Genomic DNA, 19,785 nt, shown 5'->3' on the forward strand with positions numbered 1-19,785 from the left:
GCATACAGGGTTCCTCCTACTTAACATTTCCAACCTTGAAGTCCTGAAAAGTCCTCCCTCCATCCCCCAACCACCCTGTCCCAACTGAAGTCTGACTCATATCAGGCCTAAACCCTTGGTGTCATCCTTGACTTTTCTTTTTCTCTTGCATTTCAAATCCAAGCCATCAGGAAATCCTTTTAGCTCTACTTTCACAATAAGTCCAAAATTCAACCACTTACCACCTCCACTGTTATCACCACCCAGGTCTAATCTAGCATCATGTCTTCACTTTGATTACCCTTGCCCGGTGTCTACTTTTGCCCCCACTGTGAGCTTTTCTCAACACAGCAGCCAAAGCAGTCCCTTTAAACATTAACACAGCTCATATCCCTCCTATCCTCAAAACCCTGCAGTGGTCTCCATCTCAATTGCAACAAAAGCCAAAGTCCGTAGAATGACCCAGAAGGACAATACATGATCTGCCATTCTCTGACCTCAGCTCCTATTTCCCTCACCTCACTCACTTAGCTCCTGCCACCATGGCCTCCTCAATACTCCCAGACTGGATTCCTAGACAGGTATGCTTCCACCTCCGGGCCTTTATGCTAGCTGGCCTCTCTGCCTGGAATTGTCCCCTCCCCCAAGGATCGTGCTCCCTCACTTCCTTCAACACCCTGCTCAAATGTCACCGCGTTCCTCAGGCCTACCCTGACTATTCTCTTTAAAATTAAACATGCGTTCTTCATACCAGTAGGCTTTATTATTTTATTGACAGAGTTTTTACCTTCTATAATATTATAAAATGTACTTTTAAAATTATATTTATTGTCCAACTCTCCTCACCAGAATGTAAACTCTGTGCAGGCAGGGATTTCTGTCGGTCCTCTCCAGTGCTACATCCCCGATGCCCCTAGAATGATGTCCACCCGGCATGTAGTAGGAAGGATAGCTTCGGCCCAGAGCACTTTGGTTGCCAAACATTTCCTTGCCCAGAACAATGCCACTCAACCAGACAGACGTTTTAGAGACAGTGGTTCTCCCCCAAAGTTCTGAAGAGTATGTTACCGACATACCACACCCAGAATGACCATAATTAAGTTAACATCATGTATATCTGAGGAAAAATAGCTAAGCTTCACTCAGAGCAACAGTTGCTGTATATACCAAGCACTCTCCAAATGTATTACAGTGTTAGTCGGTGTATTCCTGTGACAGCCCTATCGGGTAAGTACTATTACCACTAACAACCCTCTCAGGTAAGTACTATTATTACTCCCATTTGATGACTGGGAAAAAAATGAGGCACAGAGGAGTTAATGGTCACTCAGTGAATAAGTTGGTAGATTCGGAATTTGAACATAGGCAGGATGATTTTAGAGTCATGCTCTTAAATACTCCCCTCTACCGCTTCTTTAAGTAAGAATGATACATCCGGGGAAGTTTCTGGATAAAGATTAATTCATAATCACAAGGCAAAAAAATGATCCTCGTTGGCCTCCTCTCACTGCCTTGTTTTATTTGTTGACCTTTTGGTCTCTTTTACTTTAGCCAAGCTCCTTAGAGGCTAGAGGGGTCACTTTATTCATATTTGTGTGAACCATACTCTAAGACTCGATACTCCTCCATACCTGGTACTCAGAAGGAGCTGAAAGAGGATTCATTCGGTGTGACTTGTTAGGGTGACTAAAGCCACCAACGCTGCTCACTCCTGCTGCATTGCTGTGGTGTTCCGGAGCTCGCATAATGCCGCAGGGGCCTGGAGGCGAAGGTGCAAAGCTTAACCGAAATGTTAAATGCAGACTCCAGGCATCTTCAAACGTGGAGAAGGCACTCAAAATGTAACATGTAATGTTATTATGGAATACTTATTACCAGAATTTCTTTTTAGGTATGAAGATATTTTTTAAAAAATAGAAATTAAAAAAGAAATGAGCTCTTCCCTTTCACTTTTTCCATTTCCTGGGTTCTTTACAACAAAGTCCCCTCTTTGATCCCAGACCAGAGCCACACCTCACACTCTCTGCCATTTCCTGTTGTCCGCTAGGATATTGGGTTGTAAACTACTGCAGAACTTCTTTCCCTGTCCCCTTCTCGAGGATCTGTAGTGGTTCAATATCTGATCTTACTTTGCTGTATCCTCCCCTCAGGGAAGGAAAGGAGAAATGCTGCACAAAGTGATATTGTAAGTTACTTATGGATCATTCCATTTGGAATTAATTTTGCGGTGGTACCCTCTCATTAACAAAGACCAGTTGGACTTGATTAACCCAGGTCCTGAATCTGCCCATCTCTTCCTCTCTGTGTAGTGATAGCCTAACACATGTTTGTAGCTATTCACTTGGGCCATCCTCAGCCCCAGTCCAATTATTTGTACTGATGTTCTCTTTAATAATATGCCTATATAAAGAATCAAGAAGTTGTTATTTGCAGAGGGCAGTGGAACGATCATGGGTCTTGGGAGTCAGACAGACCTGGGTTTTAAACCCTGACTCAGTCCCATTGGAATTTGTTTTTTACTTTCATTGAGAAACAAATTTCTTTCCTGAAAAATGAGACTAATAACACTCAACTCATATTTTAATGAATGAATGTGATAAGGGCACCATGCTTTCCACAGGAGAGGGGTAGCACACAGGGAGCGTTCGAAAGTGCAGTGTCTTTTTTCTTTTTTAAAAAATAAAAATGGTCTATATTTAAGGTATACAACATGATGATTTGATGGACATACAGATAGTGAACGGATTACTACAGGCAAACTAACAAACATATCTTCTCACATAGTTACCTTATTTGTGGGGGTGATAAGAACACCCAAAATCTACCCTCTTATCAACTGTCCAATATTCAATACAATATTATAAACTATAGTCGTCATGCTGTGCCTTAGATCTCGAGACTTATTTATACTTTTAACTTCAACTCCATACTCTCTGACCAACATCTCCCCATTTTCCCCACCTCCCTGCCCCTGGTTATCACCTTTCTGCTCTCTGCTTTTGTGTAATCAACTCTTTTTAGAGTTCACATATAAGTGAGATAATGCAGTTTTTTTCTTTCTGTGTCTGGCATATTTCACTTAGCATGAAGTCCTGACCAAAAGAGAAGTTTCCAACCACACTTGCCTTCTCTTGTGGAACTGTTGTCAATGACATCAAGCATTTTGTTTGTGCTATCCTATGTAAGTTGAGTTCCCCATCATAAACTCATTTTAGAATTCAGTACTAGGATAAGTTTTCTCTCTCGTAAAAAGTCAGCGTTCTTTCATTTCTTAGAAAAGGTATTTTATCTATTTTCACAGTGGATTTGCAATCGTTGTTAAGGAGAACTATGTAAACCCATGTTTCCCTTTGTATCCTGGTTGCCAGGAAGCTCAAAGTCATTAAATGATTGTACTATGGAAATAAAGATTTTGCTTCCTACTATTTTTTTTTTTTTACATCTTTGATGTATTTTTATTCCAGTAACGTTACTGGATATTTGGTTTTTCAAATATTTTTTTCTCTGTTTCTCAAACATGTATTTAAATATATGAAGTATACATAACACATTTTTTTTCTGTTTCTCAAACATGTATTTTTCTCTGTTTCTCAAACATGTATTTAAATATATGAAGTATACATAACACATTAGCTCTTTAAATTAACGCCCTAAAATTAACCAAAGCTAAAGTGGACATTTATCCCTGTGTATGGGTTTATATTCAAACTATTAGGATTGTCTCTCTAATTATGAGAATAATCTAAATACGTGTGGAACATCTGATTAATTTCTGCATCAGATGTTCTCTTTCAGCCCTGCCCCCAACCTTGTCTGTGAGTTTGTTCTGGAACCAGGCAGGAAAAGGATGCTGGGGGTGTGTGTGTGTGTGTGTGTGTGTGACAGAGAGAGAGAGAGAGAGAGAGAGAACTTTAGATCTACCTATCCCAGCAATGTTTATCAGGTCCATTTTTCTAATCACTCAAAGAGCCTGGATTGGTTGACTTTTCCCACATGGCAGACTTCAGTTTCTTTGTGCCTAATCAGCCCATCACAGAAAACAGCAGTGCCCCGGGAACGCCGCTCCTGCCTAGCGCGGGAAGCTCAGCCTGTCTGCCAGTCCTCTTCGTGTTCCCTTTCATCTGACTCTCACCCTCTCTCCAGTTATCTCATTGCTTGATTTCAAATGCCCTCATGATATGCTAGGCTACGATATGCTATTTAATATGATAGGACAAGATATAGCATAATTCTTCGGAACCACGTTGGACGGGGGTAAGTGTTCAGATTGATGTGTGGGATCCAGACAGACCTCACTGCTCTAGAGACTTCTGACAACTCAGAGCAGAGGCCAGGACTCAGAACACGAGGGATGTTAAACACAAAGACAAATTTACTAAGCATCTGCTGTGCTGCTCACGATGTGCCTAGATGAGTGGAAGACGGAGCTAAAATAAATCATTTGTTACGTGGCTCTAGATAGGAGTTTACTACCAAGCATAGAACGGTAACATGGTAACATACTATAAAATCTACTCTAAAAAAAGTGATACAAATGGGTTCAGGGAAGGGGATGTCTCTGGCCAATGAGTCTATCAGGGAAGACAACACATGTGACCTTCCTATGGAGGAAGGGCCCTTCTAGACCAAAGAGAGAGCATTAACAAAGCAAGGGGACAGTCAGGCCAACGTGGACTAGGGAAGCGAAGAGTCACACAGGCTGCCTGAGCCCACGGTGCATGGATGGAAGCATGAGAGACAACACAGAGGAGTTGAGGCCAGACTTGGGGGGAGGGGAAGAGTAGGGCTTTAAATTTTAGATTTCATGTCTAATACCATTTTAATGAGGTCATTTCCTTGCTCTAAACTTGCCCTGGCTCCTCCTTGCTGGACAAATACAGGAAAAGCCGGCCGCTGTGTAGGAAGTGGACACTGATTATATGGGGCTAGGATGATAGAGAAAGATGAGCTCCGGCCACAGAGCTCCAGCCACTCCAATAAGGCAATAGGATTCTATTTCCTAATATGTTAAACAAAGCTGCCAATCCAAGTCAAGGCAGCTCAGTTGAATATTCATGAAAGACCCAGTCAAGACCCTGAGTCCCTCTGCCCACTCCTGACTGCCACTCTTTTTCTCATGTTATGATGATTCCACAGTTACGGATCTTAAGAGTCTCACAGAAATAAGCACAAACAGGTAACTTTTGGCTATTGGGCCAAGTGTCGGACTGGAAATTCAATGATTTAATATTCCAGTGAACCCGTTGTGTCACCAGGGGCTTGGGACTACTCGCTTGAACTTTTTATAATGTTTCACATTATGGGGATAATTGCACTGCTTCTCTCAGGGGAGTTGTTAAGAGAGCTAACAGAAACACTTGTGTCTAGAACCAACGCTGGCTGGAGATTTAGTATCAGTACTCAGTAAGATCTAAATGGTTGTTTGAGGCATTTAGTTCTGAGATGCAGACAGCAAAGTTTATGGCTAGTACAGTTCTTCTAGACTCATTTGAATATCTGGCTATTGTCAAGAACCGAGTTTGTGTCAGTTATAATTATGCCTAAAGAAGATGGAAACAAACTGAGGGCTTCAGAGGGAGGGGGGTGGGGGACTGGGATAGGCCAGTGATGGGTAGTAAGGAGGGCACATATTGCATGGTGCACTGGGTGTTATATGCAAATAATGAATCATGGAACACTACATAAAAACTAAGGATATACTGTATGGTGACTAACATAGCATAATAAAAAATTATTTAAAAAAAGAAGATGGAATTCATTTGCTGTTTCTCAAACAGAAAACAAAAGAAACTATTTAAAAGGTCCTTCTTTTATTGTTCATTTCAAGAGGTTGATTCCTGAGATATTGATCTTGTATTTATAAGATTGACGTAAGAAACTCCAGAACTTTAACATGGATAGATGAATATATTGTATCTCTAATACTAGTATTAAAGTTAGTTTTATACAAGTCTTATCAACCCAACAAAGTACAAGAGAAAAGTTACATACATTGAAATGAATTTGCTAGTCAAGAGGGCAAATATGGATACTTTAAAAGAAACATTTCTCTCCCCCTAGCCCAAGCCTGCTGGCAGAGCAGTAGCTCTCCCTCTGTTTCCCCCATAAAAAAGCCCAAACAAAGTCTGAGGATACCCAACAGCGGGGGTGCTGGTTAAGAGAAATCACCTAAGGGCTCTCCATTCCTCTCATTTGTTAACATTGATAGGCAATGTAATCGAGACAAGCCCTGATGTGGTTTATTGTTTTCCTATTACACAAGCTAGTTTTGTCCCCCATCCCATCTGGCTCCTGAAGTTCATCAAAGTGACTATCCAGGTGGAAAATTCCTTACACAGTCAATTTTGAAGGAGCCATATGGGTGGAGAGCAGCATTACCCCTAATAAATAACTCACTAATAATTAGTTCTCAAAAGAAAGTTCTAGCTCTCATGGGCTACTAGCATTTCAGGTTAAATTCTCTAAGACTTCATAAACAGTTGAATGCTTTGATCCTATTGGAAATATCAACCCCTTGTTTTCCATTCCAGCTGTCACAGTCCCTAGTACAAGAAAGAGGAGGGTTGAGGGGTGCCCAGGAAGGACGGTGGTGATCACATACTGTACACTTTACAGGGAGTCCCTTGGGCACAGCAGACCCAGCGTGCCCAAATCATCATGTCCTTATCCCATGTACATCCCTCAACCCTCCTTCTTTGTTATAGTCCATCATCAAATAAAAGTCACCCCCTTATATTCAATCATCCAATCCTCTCAGTTTGGAAAATGTCTTCAGTCTCATTTTCCCCAACCCCTAATACCAATCCACTGCCAAACCAAATCATTTTTACCTCTTAACTATGTCAGTAGTACTCTTTTCTCCATTCCCTTTGCCTTCATTGATCACTTGGCATTCTTAACTTCAGTCCTAGAGAAGGAGCCCAGGAGCAAGCCCAGGGCATAGGGGAGACATATTTTCATTGGACCTGGAGCTAGAGAGCCAGTGGGTGTGTGATTGGCAAGGCTCGCCCGAGGTGATGGAAGATGGAAGAGTCTAAAGGGAAAGCAGTTCGGAAAGAGAGTCAGAAAGCATGAAATCCAAGACCCTGTGTGTTTGGGCAGGAGAGTGGATGAGGTTATAGGCCTGTTGCTGAGTGATTATTCAGTATTTGAAGTTTGCATTTACGGCAGGAACATGATGGCCCAGTGGGACAGGAATAGGCAGACATTGGAATTGTAAGCTTCCAAATCAAGCCTCCGGTCTCAATAGCACCAACTAAAATTTATAATTATTTTATTTGTCCTTTTCTTTTCTCAGGTCCCCACTACAATCTAAGCTTTGAAGACAGGGACCCTTCTATGTGTGTCACCATTATATGCCCAGGGCTTCCCACAGTACTTCAGGCATGATACCATAACGGATTTATTGAGAACCACATGAATTGGTCTTGAATACTGAAAATCTAATCTCATCACTTCAATGATTAAGAATTTTTCACTGACTCCATCAAACTTTAGGGTAAAATAAATCCAGAATCCTCAGCTTCGCATTAAGCAAATAAACAAAAAATAAGCCATTTGGTTAGTTCAGGTTATTTTCCCAGTGAGTAGCTTACCATTTCCTCCCTCCTCTCCCTGCAAGGAGGGCCGGTTTTGATCACAATACACTAAGTGTGGCTTTTTGCATGTGTCATGTTCATTACCTCTTTCTTAATAAGCAGCGATAGTTCAGGACACACACTTTCCAGAAAGCTTTTCCCAACTTTGTCCTTGGCCTTGGTCAAGTAAGAAGGCAGTGATGATTCATTTTGTGCCAACTTAGCGAGGCCATGGTGCCCGGGTTGTTTGGTCAAACACTAGTCTAGATGTTGCTATGAAGATTTTTTTTAGATAGGATTAACGTTTAAATCAGTAGACTTTGAGTAAAGCCAATTGCCCCCTATAACGTGATTAGGTCTCATCCAATAGTAGAGAGCTTAAGACCAAAGAATGAGGTTTCCCAAAGAAGAAGAAATTCTCCTCGAGACTACAACATAGAAACACTGCCTGAATGGCCAGCCCATGGCCAGCCCTAGGCTTCACAACCCCAGGCGACAATTCTATAAAATCAATCAATCCATCAATCTCTATCTCCCCCCCCACTCCATATATAGAGAGAGAGACAGATTGAGAGAGAGAGAAAGAGAGATTGTGTTTCTCTGGCGAACCTACTAATACAGGAGCTTTCTATTTTCACTCCTATGTCTAGAACTTAGCAGAATGAGTAAATGAAAAATTAAATCTAGCATGAAATCATCATCCGTTAATAGAAGAGGACTTTGCAGGACAGAGATAATGAGCTCATGGTAGGGAAACACTAGTGAGGATAACTGACACCTGGTCCCCAGCATATCCCTGAGTAGCCCCTCCCCTGCCCCCATCCCCCCATGACTTGATCAGCTGAGGCATAATCAAAAATAACGAGGTAAATGTCCATTCATTCTGTTTTGAACGCAGGGGAACCCATTACAAAGATTTCAACCTGCACTACCAACCCTGTGGATTAGGAATGGCTGGGTGGAGCCTCTGTCCTTCTCAAAGGAGGCGGCAAAATCCGCTGCTCTTCTAGAGAGCCTAAAAATGGGATGCCTTTCTCTGTGCATCCGGTCTCACCCCTTTTTTTGTGTGGGCTTTAATTTTTGAATGACCGATGAGTCACTGAAAAAGACCTCTCCACACCAGCCACTTTGGCCCGCTTGTCATTCAACCTCTGGTCTAAACAAACCTCACATGTCTTCAGTGAGGTAAGTAAGCACATGACCGAAGCTCTAGGCAAGGATTGCCAGCCTCCGGCTATTTTTCTCGTGCTTGCTGGACTTCTCATTTACACTGGAAAATGCCAGATCATTCCCAGTAGGCATGCTGGAGAGTAGGTACTGGTAAATATTTATTGACAGTCTCCGTGAATGAAGTGCACACGGAGAGTTCTTACCTGTATGCACGTCGGCAGCTCCCTCCTGCTTGGGCTCCTCTCCCTGGGTATTATCTTCCTCCATCAGGATCTTCTGCTGAATCTCTCCAAGGAGGAACTGGGATCGATGCCAGCCTGTACTCAGAGAGAAAAGAAGAGTACCATGACTGGGACGCCAAGGCGACCTCTGAAAACTGAAGGTCACCAGAGCTAACATCTGGGGAATACTAATGGCTGTTGAATTTGAAAAACAGACATCCTGGATCATCTTCTAATCCCACGGCTGACTATCCTTTAGAATGACAGACGTAAACCCCATCACTATCAACCACCACCAACAAAAGCACACTCTGGTGGGGGGAGGGTGCCCGAGTGGCTCAGTTGGCTAAGCGTCTGCCTTTGGCTCAGGTCGTGATCTCAGGGTCCTGGGATCGAGCCCCCATCAGGCTCCCTGCTCAGTAGGAAGTCTGCTTCTCCTTCTCCCCTGCCCCTCCCCCTGCTCATGCGCTTTCTCTCTCTCTCTCTCTCTCAAATAAATAAACAAAATCCTTAAAAAAAAAAAAAACCCAAACAGCACACTTTTAGGTAAAGTTGTTACAGATTTTAAAAAAACAGATGCCGGCAAACAAGTATGTCGATATTTAGACAGAAGAATCAGTTTCTCAGCATAGTTGTTTCAGCTTGTACTTATTTTCTATTTTTCATCCTGTGTTTTGCCAGCCATCCTATTAGGTACTTTGTCTTTATTATTTCTTTTAATTTTTATATAATCTCATATTATAGAAAAGGGAACTGATGTCTTTGTTCTTAAGAGGTCCCCAAGAAGGTCCTGACTGTAAGTCATGACTTTCTCAGCTCTCACATGAGTCCAGTTTTCTCTGCAGACTCAGGGATGCCCCAGGAGATGATGTGGTCCCACCGTCATGGAAGGGATCCAATTTATCGTGCACCAACTATGCCAAATATTTCTCATCTAATTTTCACAGTAACTCTCAGGCTAAGTATTATCATTCCCATTTCACAGATGACAGACCTAAGGCTCAGGAAAAATGAGACTTATTAAAAGTCACTTAACCAATAATGCATGTTATCTTGTAGGGTAACAACCCTCATCTACCATTTAGATGCTGAAAGAGTATCGGGTTTTGTTTAAATTATTCCTGGTATATTAAGGAGGATGGATTTTAATGGTGACAGAATTCGAGGCAGAGAGATCAGTTAGAGGTCTAGACAATATTTCTAGGGAGAGACATTAAGAAACTAAAGTCGGGCATCTGTTTAAGATAACAAGGTTCGGATTGTGATATACATATAGTTATATAGAAATAGGCATAGAGATAGATATAGATATCTTATCAGCACAAGATAACTCAAGATGATTTATTGGTACTGGAAGGTGGGATTCTGGTGTGACTTTGGTAGCTGATAGATGATGACGCCATATCTAAGAATGGAAATACTGGAAGTGGAGCAGTTGTAGAGTGAGGAAGGGAATTCAATTTTGGATGTGTTGATTTGGAATATGTCAGCAGAGCATGCAAGTAAAGTGCAGGGTAGAGATCATGGCTAGAGGTGGAAATTTGGAGGGTCAGATCATGAGAAGTTTTGCTTTTCTCAAAATAGGAGGGAGCAAGCTAAGTTGTTTCTATGCTGAGGGCATCAGCTTTCCTCACCGATTTAACTGCAGCTCTGTCTAGAGTAGTCCTTGGCATGGGGTAAGGGCTCCAGACATTGCATCTTTTTCCCCACTCCTTTCACTGTCCTCCCTCCTGTCCCCACTCAGCACTCATCAAGCGCGAACTATTCACATACAGACTTCTAGTGTAGAACGGGTAACTGTAAAAGCAGACGAAACATACTCACCCAGCTCACTGAACTGGTTCTGCTCAGTCTCCTCCATGCGTGGCAATCATAGCAAAATGCTGGGGACCATTGATTTGATCACATGAAATTGTTCACAGGAAAAATTGAAACGAAGACCCTGAGTGCCTCCTTAGGAAACGGTCCTAAAACCAGCTTAATGAGGAAATACTAGAGACATTTCCACTAAGATTAGGAAAGAGTCAAGAATGCTTATGACGTCTACTAATCTTACTATCTCTACTACTAGCATTGAACATTGTTCTAGAAATATTGGCCAGTACAATTTAAAAGGGCAGAAAATAGGAGGCACAGGAATTGGAAAAGAAGTAAAACCATTTTCAGATGATATGATAGTTTACTCAGAGAGCCTGAGAAAATCAACAATAAACTAACACAAACAGTAAAGTAAATGTTAATGTGTTAGCACCCATTTTAGTTTTGTTAGTTTTAGAATAACTTCAAGCTTCAGAAAAGCTACCAGAAGAACACAAAGAATATTTTTCCTGGAACCATTTGGAAGTAAGTCTTGAATATGGTGCCCATCATTACTGAATGGTTTGGTGATGTAACCCTTCAAACAAGGACATTCTCCAGAAACTCACGCTATCAGGGTCAAAATCAGGAAATTATCATTGACACTAGCATTGAATTCACAAACTCCTTTCAAGTTTAATCAACTGTCCCAGCCGTATACTTTCTCAAAGCTAATCTAGGATCACGTGTTGCATTTTAGTGGTTTTATCTTTTTAGTTTTTTTTTTTTTCAGTCTGGAAAAGTGTAGCACAGGTGGCCTTTCATAGACTAATTTACCTCCATCCCATCCCCTCTGTGCCAGGGGTGTTGGAAAAGGCTAGGACTGACCACAACCAAACCCCATCCTGCCAGACATATAAAATGAACCATTGCCTGAGTGTGTAGAGAAGCTTGGAAGTGATGCCCATGCTTTTATCTTCTTTTATTTTTACCATAAAAGTTTTAAAGCAGACTGTAAAAGGAGAAATAGGGTAAGCCATTCACTCTTTGCTGAATTCTTCCTTGATAGAATGTTCACAGGAAAAAATTGTCTCCTTTCCAAAATGGTTCTAGGACAATCTGTCTTAGGTTAGATTTAACAATACGTCTCTTAGGCTGTGTATTCTCAGGTCTGATTCATCTTCAAGTAAATCTCAGGTAAGAAGACTGTTCTTAGATTCAATTCTAAATAGGCACATAGAAAATACAACTGCCCCCACTGTGTTAGATACGAGTTCTAGGCAAGTAAAAAACAAAACAAAACAAAACATTTGAATCTGACTTTGCTTCCAAGTTCTTTTGGGAATACTTGGAAATCTGTTAGATTACCACTAATCCCATGGAATGATAATTCAAATTTCTTTCCATGTAGATCCTACAACTACTTTTCCATAATTATCTTTTTTCTGATATCAAATCATTAGCTTTCATCGATTATCTAAAGGCTTTTGAAAGCGTAACAGGTACATAGGTAACCATTGTGCTGTGTTTGTTTGAAGAACCTTTGTCCTCATTCACTTACCCAGATACATTATTGGATATTCCTTATTTTTTGGGGTCTAGACAGTTGCTTGAGCCAGTGTAAATGATCACGGGGAGAGTTCCCAGGTTTTTACAGCAAATTCTAGATTTCCTTGAGTGCCTGGAGTCCATGCTTTTCCAAGCCACCTCGGTGAAAGTATTTCTGAACGTTGATGCTCTATTATCTCCTCTCTTTGGTGGCAGAATAACACCCCCCCAACACCTACTTTTTTTTTTTTTTTTTTTTGCTACCTTTCTTTGTGGGAGCCATTTTTTCTCAGAACAGGTTGGAAAGAAAGAGAGGGATTATGGATTATGGGAAGGGCAAAATTTCTCTTCCCAGTGGCCTGTAGACAAGACCACATCATGGAACTTTAAAAAAATACAGATTCCTTAATATCAGCCCAGACTGTTCCTTGACTGGCATTGAGAAGTTGTGCTCTACACATAGTGTAAGCACAATGATCCTTAAGAAAGCTTAAATGAGTCTGGAAAATGATGCTCTCAACAGCCCCTTCTTAGCAATTTGTGGCTCATGTTAGCAGATGCATTTAGGGAAACATCTATTTAATTTTGTTTAATCCAGCATTTCTCAAATTTATTTGAGTATAGGAAGTATTTTTTTTGACACAACGCATCACTCTAACCACCCCAAAAAGCACAAACTTTGTGAAATATTGTTATGGAAAATACAACTTACCATGTCACTCCCTTTTTATTAACAAAACCAGCAACTCTGAGGTTTGGCAACTCGGTAATGCACGTAACTATGCCTGCATCTAACCTAAGAGCGATTGTCCTAGAACCAATTTTTTCCTGCAAACATTCATCAGGACTGTTATAGAAGCTTTCCTAAGGCCTTCATGCTCAGTACTATTCTCTGGCTCTTCCTCTGCTCATTCCTAAACCTCAGATGTTAAAAAAATAATAATAGTTATAAACATTAGTATGCAATGATGGGCACCTGGGTGGCTCGGTCAGTTAAGCATCTGCCTTTGGCTCAGGTCATGATCTCCAGGTCCTGGGATCGAGCCCCGCATCGGGCTTCCTGCTCAGCTGGGAGTCTGCTTCACTCTCTCTTTCCCTTTGCCCTTCCCCACTGCTCATTCTCTCTCTCTCAAATAAATAAATAAAATCTGAAAAAAAAGTTAGTATGCATTGATTGCTGCCTATGTGCTAGGTTCTGTTCAAAGTACTTTGCAGGTGTTATATCATTCAATCCATAGCCTTACGGAGTAGGTTTTATTATTATAACAATGTTATAACAGGATACCAAGGTACAGAGAGATTAAGTAGCTAAACCTAAGAAAACGGGCAGTTAGTAAGTAGTGAAGCGAGTATTACAGACGTTAATCCAGGTGTTCAGACTCTGAGCCTGTAGTACTAAGCACACCTTATGCTGCTTGAGCCTTAGTCATCGGTCTCTGCTCCCTGCTCCTGCTTGGCAGTCTCATCGAGTCGAAGCCTCACCTTGTCCACGGCTTCCTAAACCTTTCCCCCAACTCCTGTTCTCTCCTTTGGGCCACAGACCCACTTCACTAACTGCTTGCTAGACATCTCACTGGGGAGTTTTCCCTGGAAGCTCAAACTCAATATGTGTGTGTGTGTGTATATATAAAATGTCATCCGATTTTTGTTAAAAACAGAAGAAAAGCCCAAGTGTCAGAAAGGAAAAACACTAAAATTAATGCTGTACTGCTGTTTTCCTCTGGAAACTGGGAATTTTGGCATCATCCTGGTGAAACTAGTCTTCATGAATGTATCTATCTCCACCTTGAACTTACTGACATTTATAACGTGGGGCGTTTCTATAGTTACATCTGTGTCTATATTTTTATCTGTATTCAGAGCGTCTATGAGATCTGTAGATCTGTCTAGAAACATGGACAAATAGAGATGTCCTGCCTGCATATTCTCATATGAAATAATCAGCATTTATTCAAATTTAGCCTTGAACAATACTGGGTATTGGGACGTATTAAATACAGGGTAAAGATACTATAAAAATGGATTCCGCACAGGGTATCATAGTGGTCTGTTATAGAGCCAGGGTTCTATTACAGGATTACTGACTGTTTCTCCAGACGGATTTAAATTGATGACTCTAAGAAAATTTTTGCAGATGGGCCCCTTCTATCTTATTGACCCTAGAAATGCTCTTATCACAGCTCCTGGGAAGATCTCATTTCCCTGCACGGCTTCAAAATGCTTTGGGCAAAAGAGATATTATGTATTTTATTAAGTGAATATTATCTCCAAAGCCCACTAATGAATTTTTTTAATACACGAAAAGCCTCTTTTAAAATCTGTTCAATATTTAATACACATTGCCTTGGACAAGTATTAAATAATACATCTGAAATTCTAAAAATGCACATGCAAAGTTATCTGCAGAAGTAGAAGTCCCCACAATAGTTGTAATTCTACTGTCGTCAGTTTCCTTTTACGTATCCTGTCCCCAGTAGGTTCTGAACAGACACAGGGGTAACAAAAAACCATGGCGTGATGCCTTTCTTTTCTTTTCCTTTTTTCTTTACAAAGCAAGAGGAAAGTTATGCGAGTATGTTAATTGCCTGAGATCTCACAGCCCTTCATGCTGACAATGATATTCTTAGACCTTAGGATGTATTGACTCTGTTTGCTCTTTTCTTTATTCATGATATTTAGAAACAAGCCATTTCTACATACCCAAGAAGTGTGTGTATGAATATATAACATATACATATATTTTAAATCACTTATGAATTTATAAGCTATCTCATAAGTTAATAGGAAAAAATACAGCATTTCAAGTAAAGACTTCAGATTGCTTTAACACTGTCAGTTTCTTTCTTTCCCAAACAGAAGTACGGACTTGGTTTCCCTACTTGTCCTCAGACAGTATATGCTGCCGAGCTATTCCAGAGCGAAAACTATGGCCTCCTGCTATTGGTCTAGCCGATGTACAGGAACGAGAGGAGGAAGAGAAGCTGCTTTTTGGAAACCAGGACCAGTGCTAACGATGTGGAGGCTCCAGGTGCCTCCAGATCCTAGAAGCTCTCTGTGCCTCATTTAGCTTACTCGGGGGAGCGAAATCACCAATTCCTCCATGATAGCTTGGCTTCGTAACGGTTTAAAAAAGTTGAAGTTGGGAATAGCCCCTGAATCTGAATCTGTTAGGAATTGGAATCATACCTAATCCATTTCCTTTGAATTGTTCTGTCAGCTTGGTGATGAGAAGATACAAGACAAAATGTGGTAAAAATGACACAAAACAGAACTGTGAGTTTAAGATCTAGTGAAATAACGTGAGTAGCCTTCAAGAATTCAGTTAAATAAAAACCAAATGGAATTCTTAGAAAGGTGAGATGTCAAGATTTTTTTGACTTCAAACAAGAGAATAATGGAAGATGCCAGAATCCAGGATAGGACAGAAGTAAGTATGATGCCTTTCTTCAGGGAAGTGGAACTGTCCATCCACTAATCTGAGTTGTTTTTCAGCTGTGGTGCTGGATGTGAACAACCTATGTGCATGTTTTCACTCTCTCCCTCTCTTTGCCAATGGCAGGCCTTTGCAAGATGGCGCAACACGGACAGAAGGAGAGAAGATAAATAACTCTCCAGTGGTTTCCATGACCTTTATCCTTAGTATCTTGGCTTTAATTAATGCTGGTGATAGGAGAAGAGAAACATCTTAAATTCTGGATGAACAGTCATTTAACTACTCAGAAAATCATTTGAAAACTAGAAAAAAGATTGTAAATATTTGTCTGTTTATTTTGCTCTCATAACTGAGTTCCCTTTTCTCTACCTAAGAGAAACAACCCACTGGATGCTGACTGGATCGTGATCTCCATTGGATCACTGCGGTGTATTCATCCTTATATTTTACACCCCTTGGCGGGGTGCCAGTGAATACTTGCTAGGTTTCATTGAATTGATTAAAAGAGGAGGTATACTCTTTCAGAAACCAAAACAATTTTAAAATCTTGGTAAGTAGTTTATCAACGTACGTTATTTCATCTGTGTTCATAGGTCAACTGAAAAGGCAGAATTAGAGAGGGAAGTCAAAAGATAATTCACTGACCGATATGTAATTTGGAGGTATCTTTGTAATCCACTCTTCCTGTCACTTGCGGGAAATACCGCCAGCGTATAAATCAATCAGTGCCCACGAGGCTGTCCGCGAAGGGAGCAGAGAGCAACATCCCCTGGCCCCATGTTTACCAGTCCAAGTGACATCAGCGGCTGTCACCCTCTGGGCGTCTCTCTCCCACTTGACTCACTGACCCAGAGGAGAAGGGGCAGCTCTCCCAGTGGTGCGTTTGGGAAATAAACTGGCTCTGCATAGTGGCTGGAAGCCAGCCAACAAACTTAAGAATTACACATGCTGGTGTGCGGGTCCACACTCTCCGTTGAGGAAAGGCAAGTTCTTTATCGGGGAGCTGTGTGGCCACTGGCAGGTAAGTCTATCTATGGAGTGCAGTTTTGAAGTCTGTTGTTGTCTTGTCCCTGAGCCACACCCTCCCTTAACAGCTTTCTCAGTTATGAAGATGACATTTTGTCTCCTGCCAGACTTCCATGTCTACCTGAAAAGAATGTTGCCCTCTGGTCCCCTTCCAGCCCTACGAGGGTACTTGGCTCTAGCAAGTCTACAAATCTATATACTTCGCATCTGGTTATCGGATGCATAGTCATGTATTTGTTCATTTGGCCATTCCTTTGGAAATAGTTATTGAGCCCCTAAAATACGCCAAGTATTATGTATGGTCAGCTCCAGAAGGAGCTCACTGTGCTGTGTTCTTATAAAGCAATTTGACAAGTGGGTGAGCGCAGAGCTTCCCGGGAGGTAACAGAGTCCCAGCTGAGTTGCTCAGGTTTTTGGGTGTGTTTTCTTAACTGATATCCTGATGAAGTAGGATTTGGCCAGGAGGTAGCCAGGTCTGGTCTACCCAATCGCAACTGGAGTTGAAGGGGCGAGCAGGGGCTCAGTTCCAGGAGACCGTCCTCAGACACCATAGTAAAGGCCCTGGACTCTGCATAGTAACTACCAAACCACTGTGTTAGAGAGCAGAGGGGTGATAGGGTCGGGTTTCTGTTCTGAGCAAGGCACTTTGACAGCTTGGAGGGTGGACCTGAGAAAGACAAACGTGAGGAGACCAGTTTGCGGATGGTTGTAGGTGAGAAATTACAGAACGCGATTTACCAGCACCTCTGCTTAATTTTGTTTTCTTTTCTTGGCAAAGCTGACATTTTGTAGGATGAGCAGTAAGGGAAGAATCCCCACCTCTGGTGATGATGATGACGACGAGGAAAAAGCAGATGATGATGATGATGGCCAACACTCACTGAGTTCTTGCTATAAAGGCCATGAGGCTAAAATGCTTTTGTGCCTTAGCTCACTTCATAGTCACTAAAAATGCATGCTAGAGATAGCATTATTCTTTTCCATTTTACGTACGAGAAAGCGAAAGTTTACAAGGTTAAAAGAACTTTTCCAAGGGTACACACCAGTGAGCAGCTGACCTGGGACTTGAACTCCAGCCTGAGTTCACCTTCCGTTCTGATAACTCTGTGCTTTATAAAAAGCTTCACAGCACTTTACCAAGCGCTTTCTTACACAATGTCTTACTCCAGCTTTACCCAGATCCTTGGGTCAACTTTAAATTCACTCTAAAGAGAGTGGTTTATTCTCATTTAATAGAATCATACGCTCATGAAAAACGTTTGTGATATATTTTGAAATCACAAAATATATTGCTCATTATTTGTACATAGATAATCAATTTAATGTCTTCTTGGCCAAATTTTAATAGTCAAATGTGTTCATCTTACCATCAATTTAAAGGTCGACTTTAAATAAATATTCCGTAAAATATAATTAAAATATAGCAGGAGAAGTGATTTCTGTTTTGTTTTTGTTTTTGTTTTTGCTATAGATTATTCATTCAGCAACTACTGGCTAAGCACCTGGGATGTGTTATGCACTATTTCTTTTAAGCGTATGGAAGATAATAGCCAATAGAGTTGCTCTATCATGTACAGCTTCATTTAGCATCATTATACAGAGGCCCTCAATGTCTGCTTTCAGAACAAAGAAAGCAAAGGAGTGCATTATACAGGTCGAAGCATCCAATAAATTAAATTAGTTTAATTAAATCATTCTACTACCTTAAATTTACTATTTTTATTCCTTGGAGATCTTTAGATTAGATTTTTATTCCCACCCATATTAATAAGGTAGAGGTGATTGAGTTGCTTTGTTTCATTTAGCATTAGCTTACATAAGTAAGATAGACATTTATTTATCTAGGGTTGTGAGTGCTTCACTGTTTGTGTTAACATTACTTATTCCAAATATTCTAGATTTAGATAGAAACTACAAAGTGCCATTACGAACAACTCGTCGTTCTCAGTGAATGAACTTGTGCTTGTTACAAGTGAAGGAACTACTGAGGAAGAATGATTCCAAACCAGCCAGCTAGCCCTGACTGGAATCAGTCCTACACTGAGAAATTATAGATATATAGCCCTGGTTTGCTCCCAGAGATAGGCTATCTCTCCCAGAAGGTTCTGGTTCTCAAGCTTCACTCCCTGCCCCCACCCTCACCCCCTCACCACATGACCACACCTCCCTGGGCAGAATTGCCAAAGGAATGTGGGATGTCAGAGTTCCTTCCTTGGCTAATGGGCCCAAATTAGGGCATCAATGTTAGGCTTTGAGGATTTCCCTTAGTTCTAATGTTAATCACGTTTTCTTGTGTCCTGACTCTACCTATTTGAGAGAAAACACAGGATCCAATTCTTGTTTAAGCTGCCAAGATTTCCCAGTGCTTAGGCAAAGAAAGGAAAAATGGTGCAAGTGTTGAGATGACCCATAGACTTCCGAAAACTGCACTTTCTAGACACGAGTAAGGAGCATGTAGGTAAGTTTATCCCCAATGTGGCAGGTTTATCCCTTTGAATAACTGGATAATTCCAGCAAATACCATATTGAAACAGTTTTACCTGGTGGTATATTTTTGAGGCTTTATTTAAAAGACTATCAAAGGGTGCCTGAGTAGCTCAATCCATGAAGTGCTGACTCTTGATTTCGGCTCAGGTCATGATCTCAGGGTCCTGGGATCAAGCCCCAACTTGGGTTCCTCACTCGCCAGGGAGTTGGCTTCAAGATTCTCTCTCTGTCTCTCTCTGCCCCTCCACATGCTCTCTCTCTCTCTCTCTCAAATAAATGAATAAATCTTAAAAAAAATAAAAGACTATTCAACAAGACAATCCAATATTCAGTTTTCTAGTATATTAATTATAAAGAACATACTAAAAAGAAATGACAAAAAATAATTTAAAGATAATCCAGATTTTATTCCAGAGAATTCTTTCCCAAATTAAGCTTCTTAAAACAACCAAAGAGAAGCTAATTGATTGTATTTCAATCTCCGTTTCCTTTTTTCAGCTCCCTTATAAGCTAATGATTTTAGTGAGCCAAAAATTGAGAACATTCA

The 19,785-nt window shown here is 41.0% G+C and overlaps 1 protein-coding gene across 11 annotated transcripts in view; it reads right to left on the minus strand.

Moving 5' to 3' along the window:
- PHLDB2 (pleckstrin homology like domain family B member 2) overlaps positions 1-19,785 on the minus strand; it is a 209,637-nt gene that overhangs the window by 105,344 nt on the left and 84,508 nt on the right. For all 11 annotated transcript variants that reach the window (XM_087861631.1, XM_087861627.1, XM_087861626.1 and 8 more), the window contains exon 2: positions 8,930-9,043. In XM_087861631.1, coding sequence (XP_087717757.1) covers positions 8,930-8,993 — 64 coding nt within the window. In that variant the 5' untranslated portion in view covers positions 8,994-9,043. The remainder of the gene's footprint in view (positions 1-8,929; positions 9,044-19,785) is intronic.

This window comes from Ursus americanus, chromosome 4 (assembly GCF_024610735.1).
Source record: "Ursus americanus isolate L20-20 chromosome 4, mUrsAme1.1.p, whole genome shotgun sequence".
NCBI lineage: Eukaryota > Metazoa > Chordata > Mammalia > Carnivora > Ursidae > Ursus > Ursus americanus.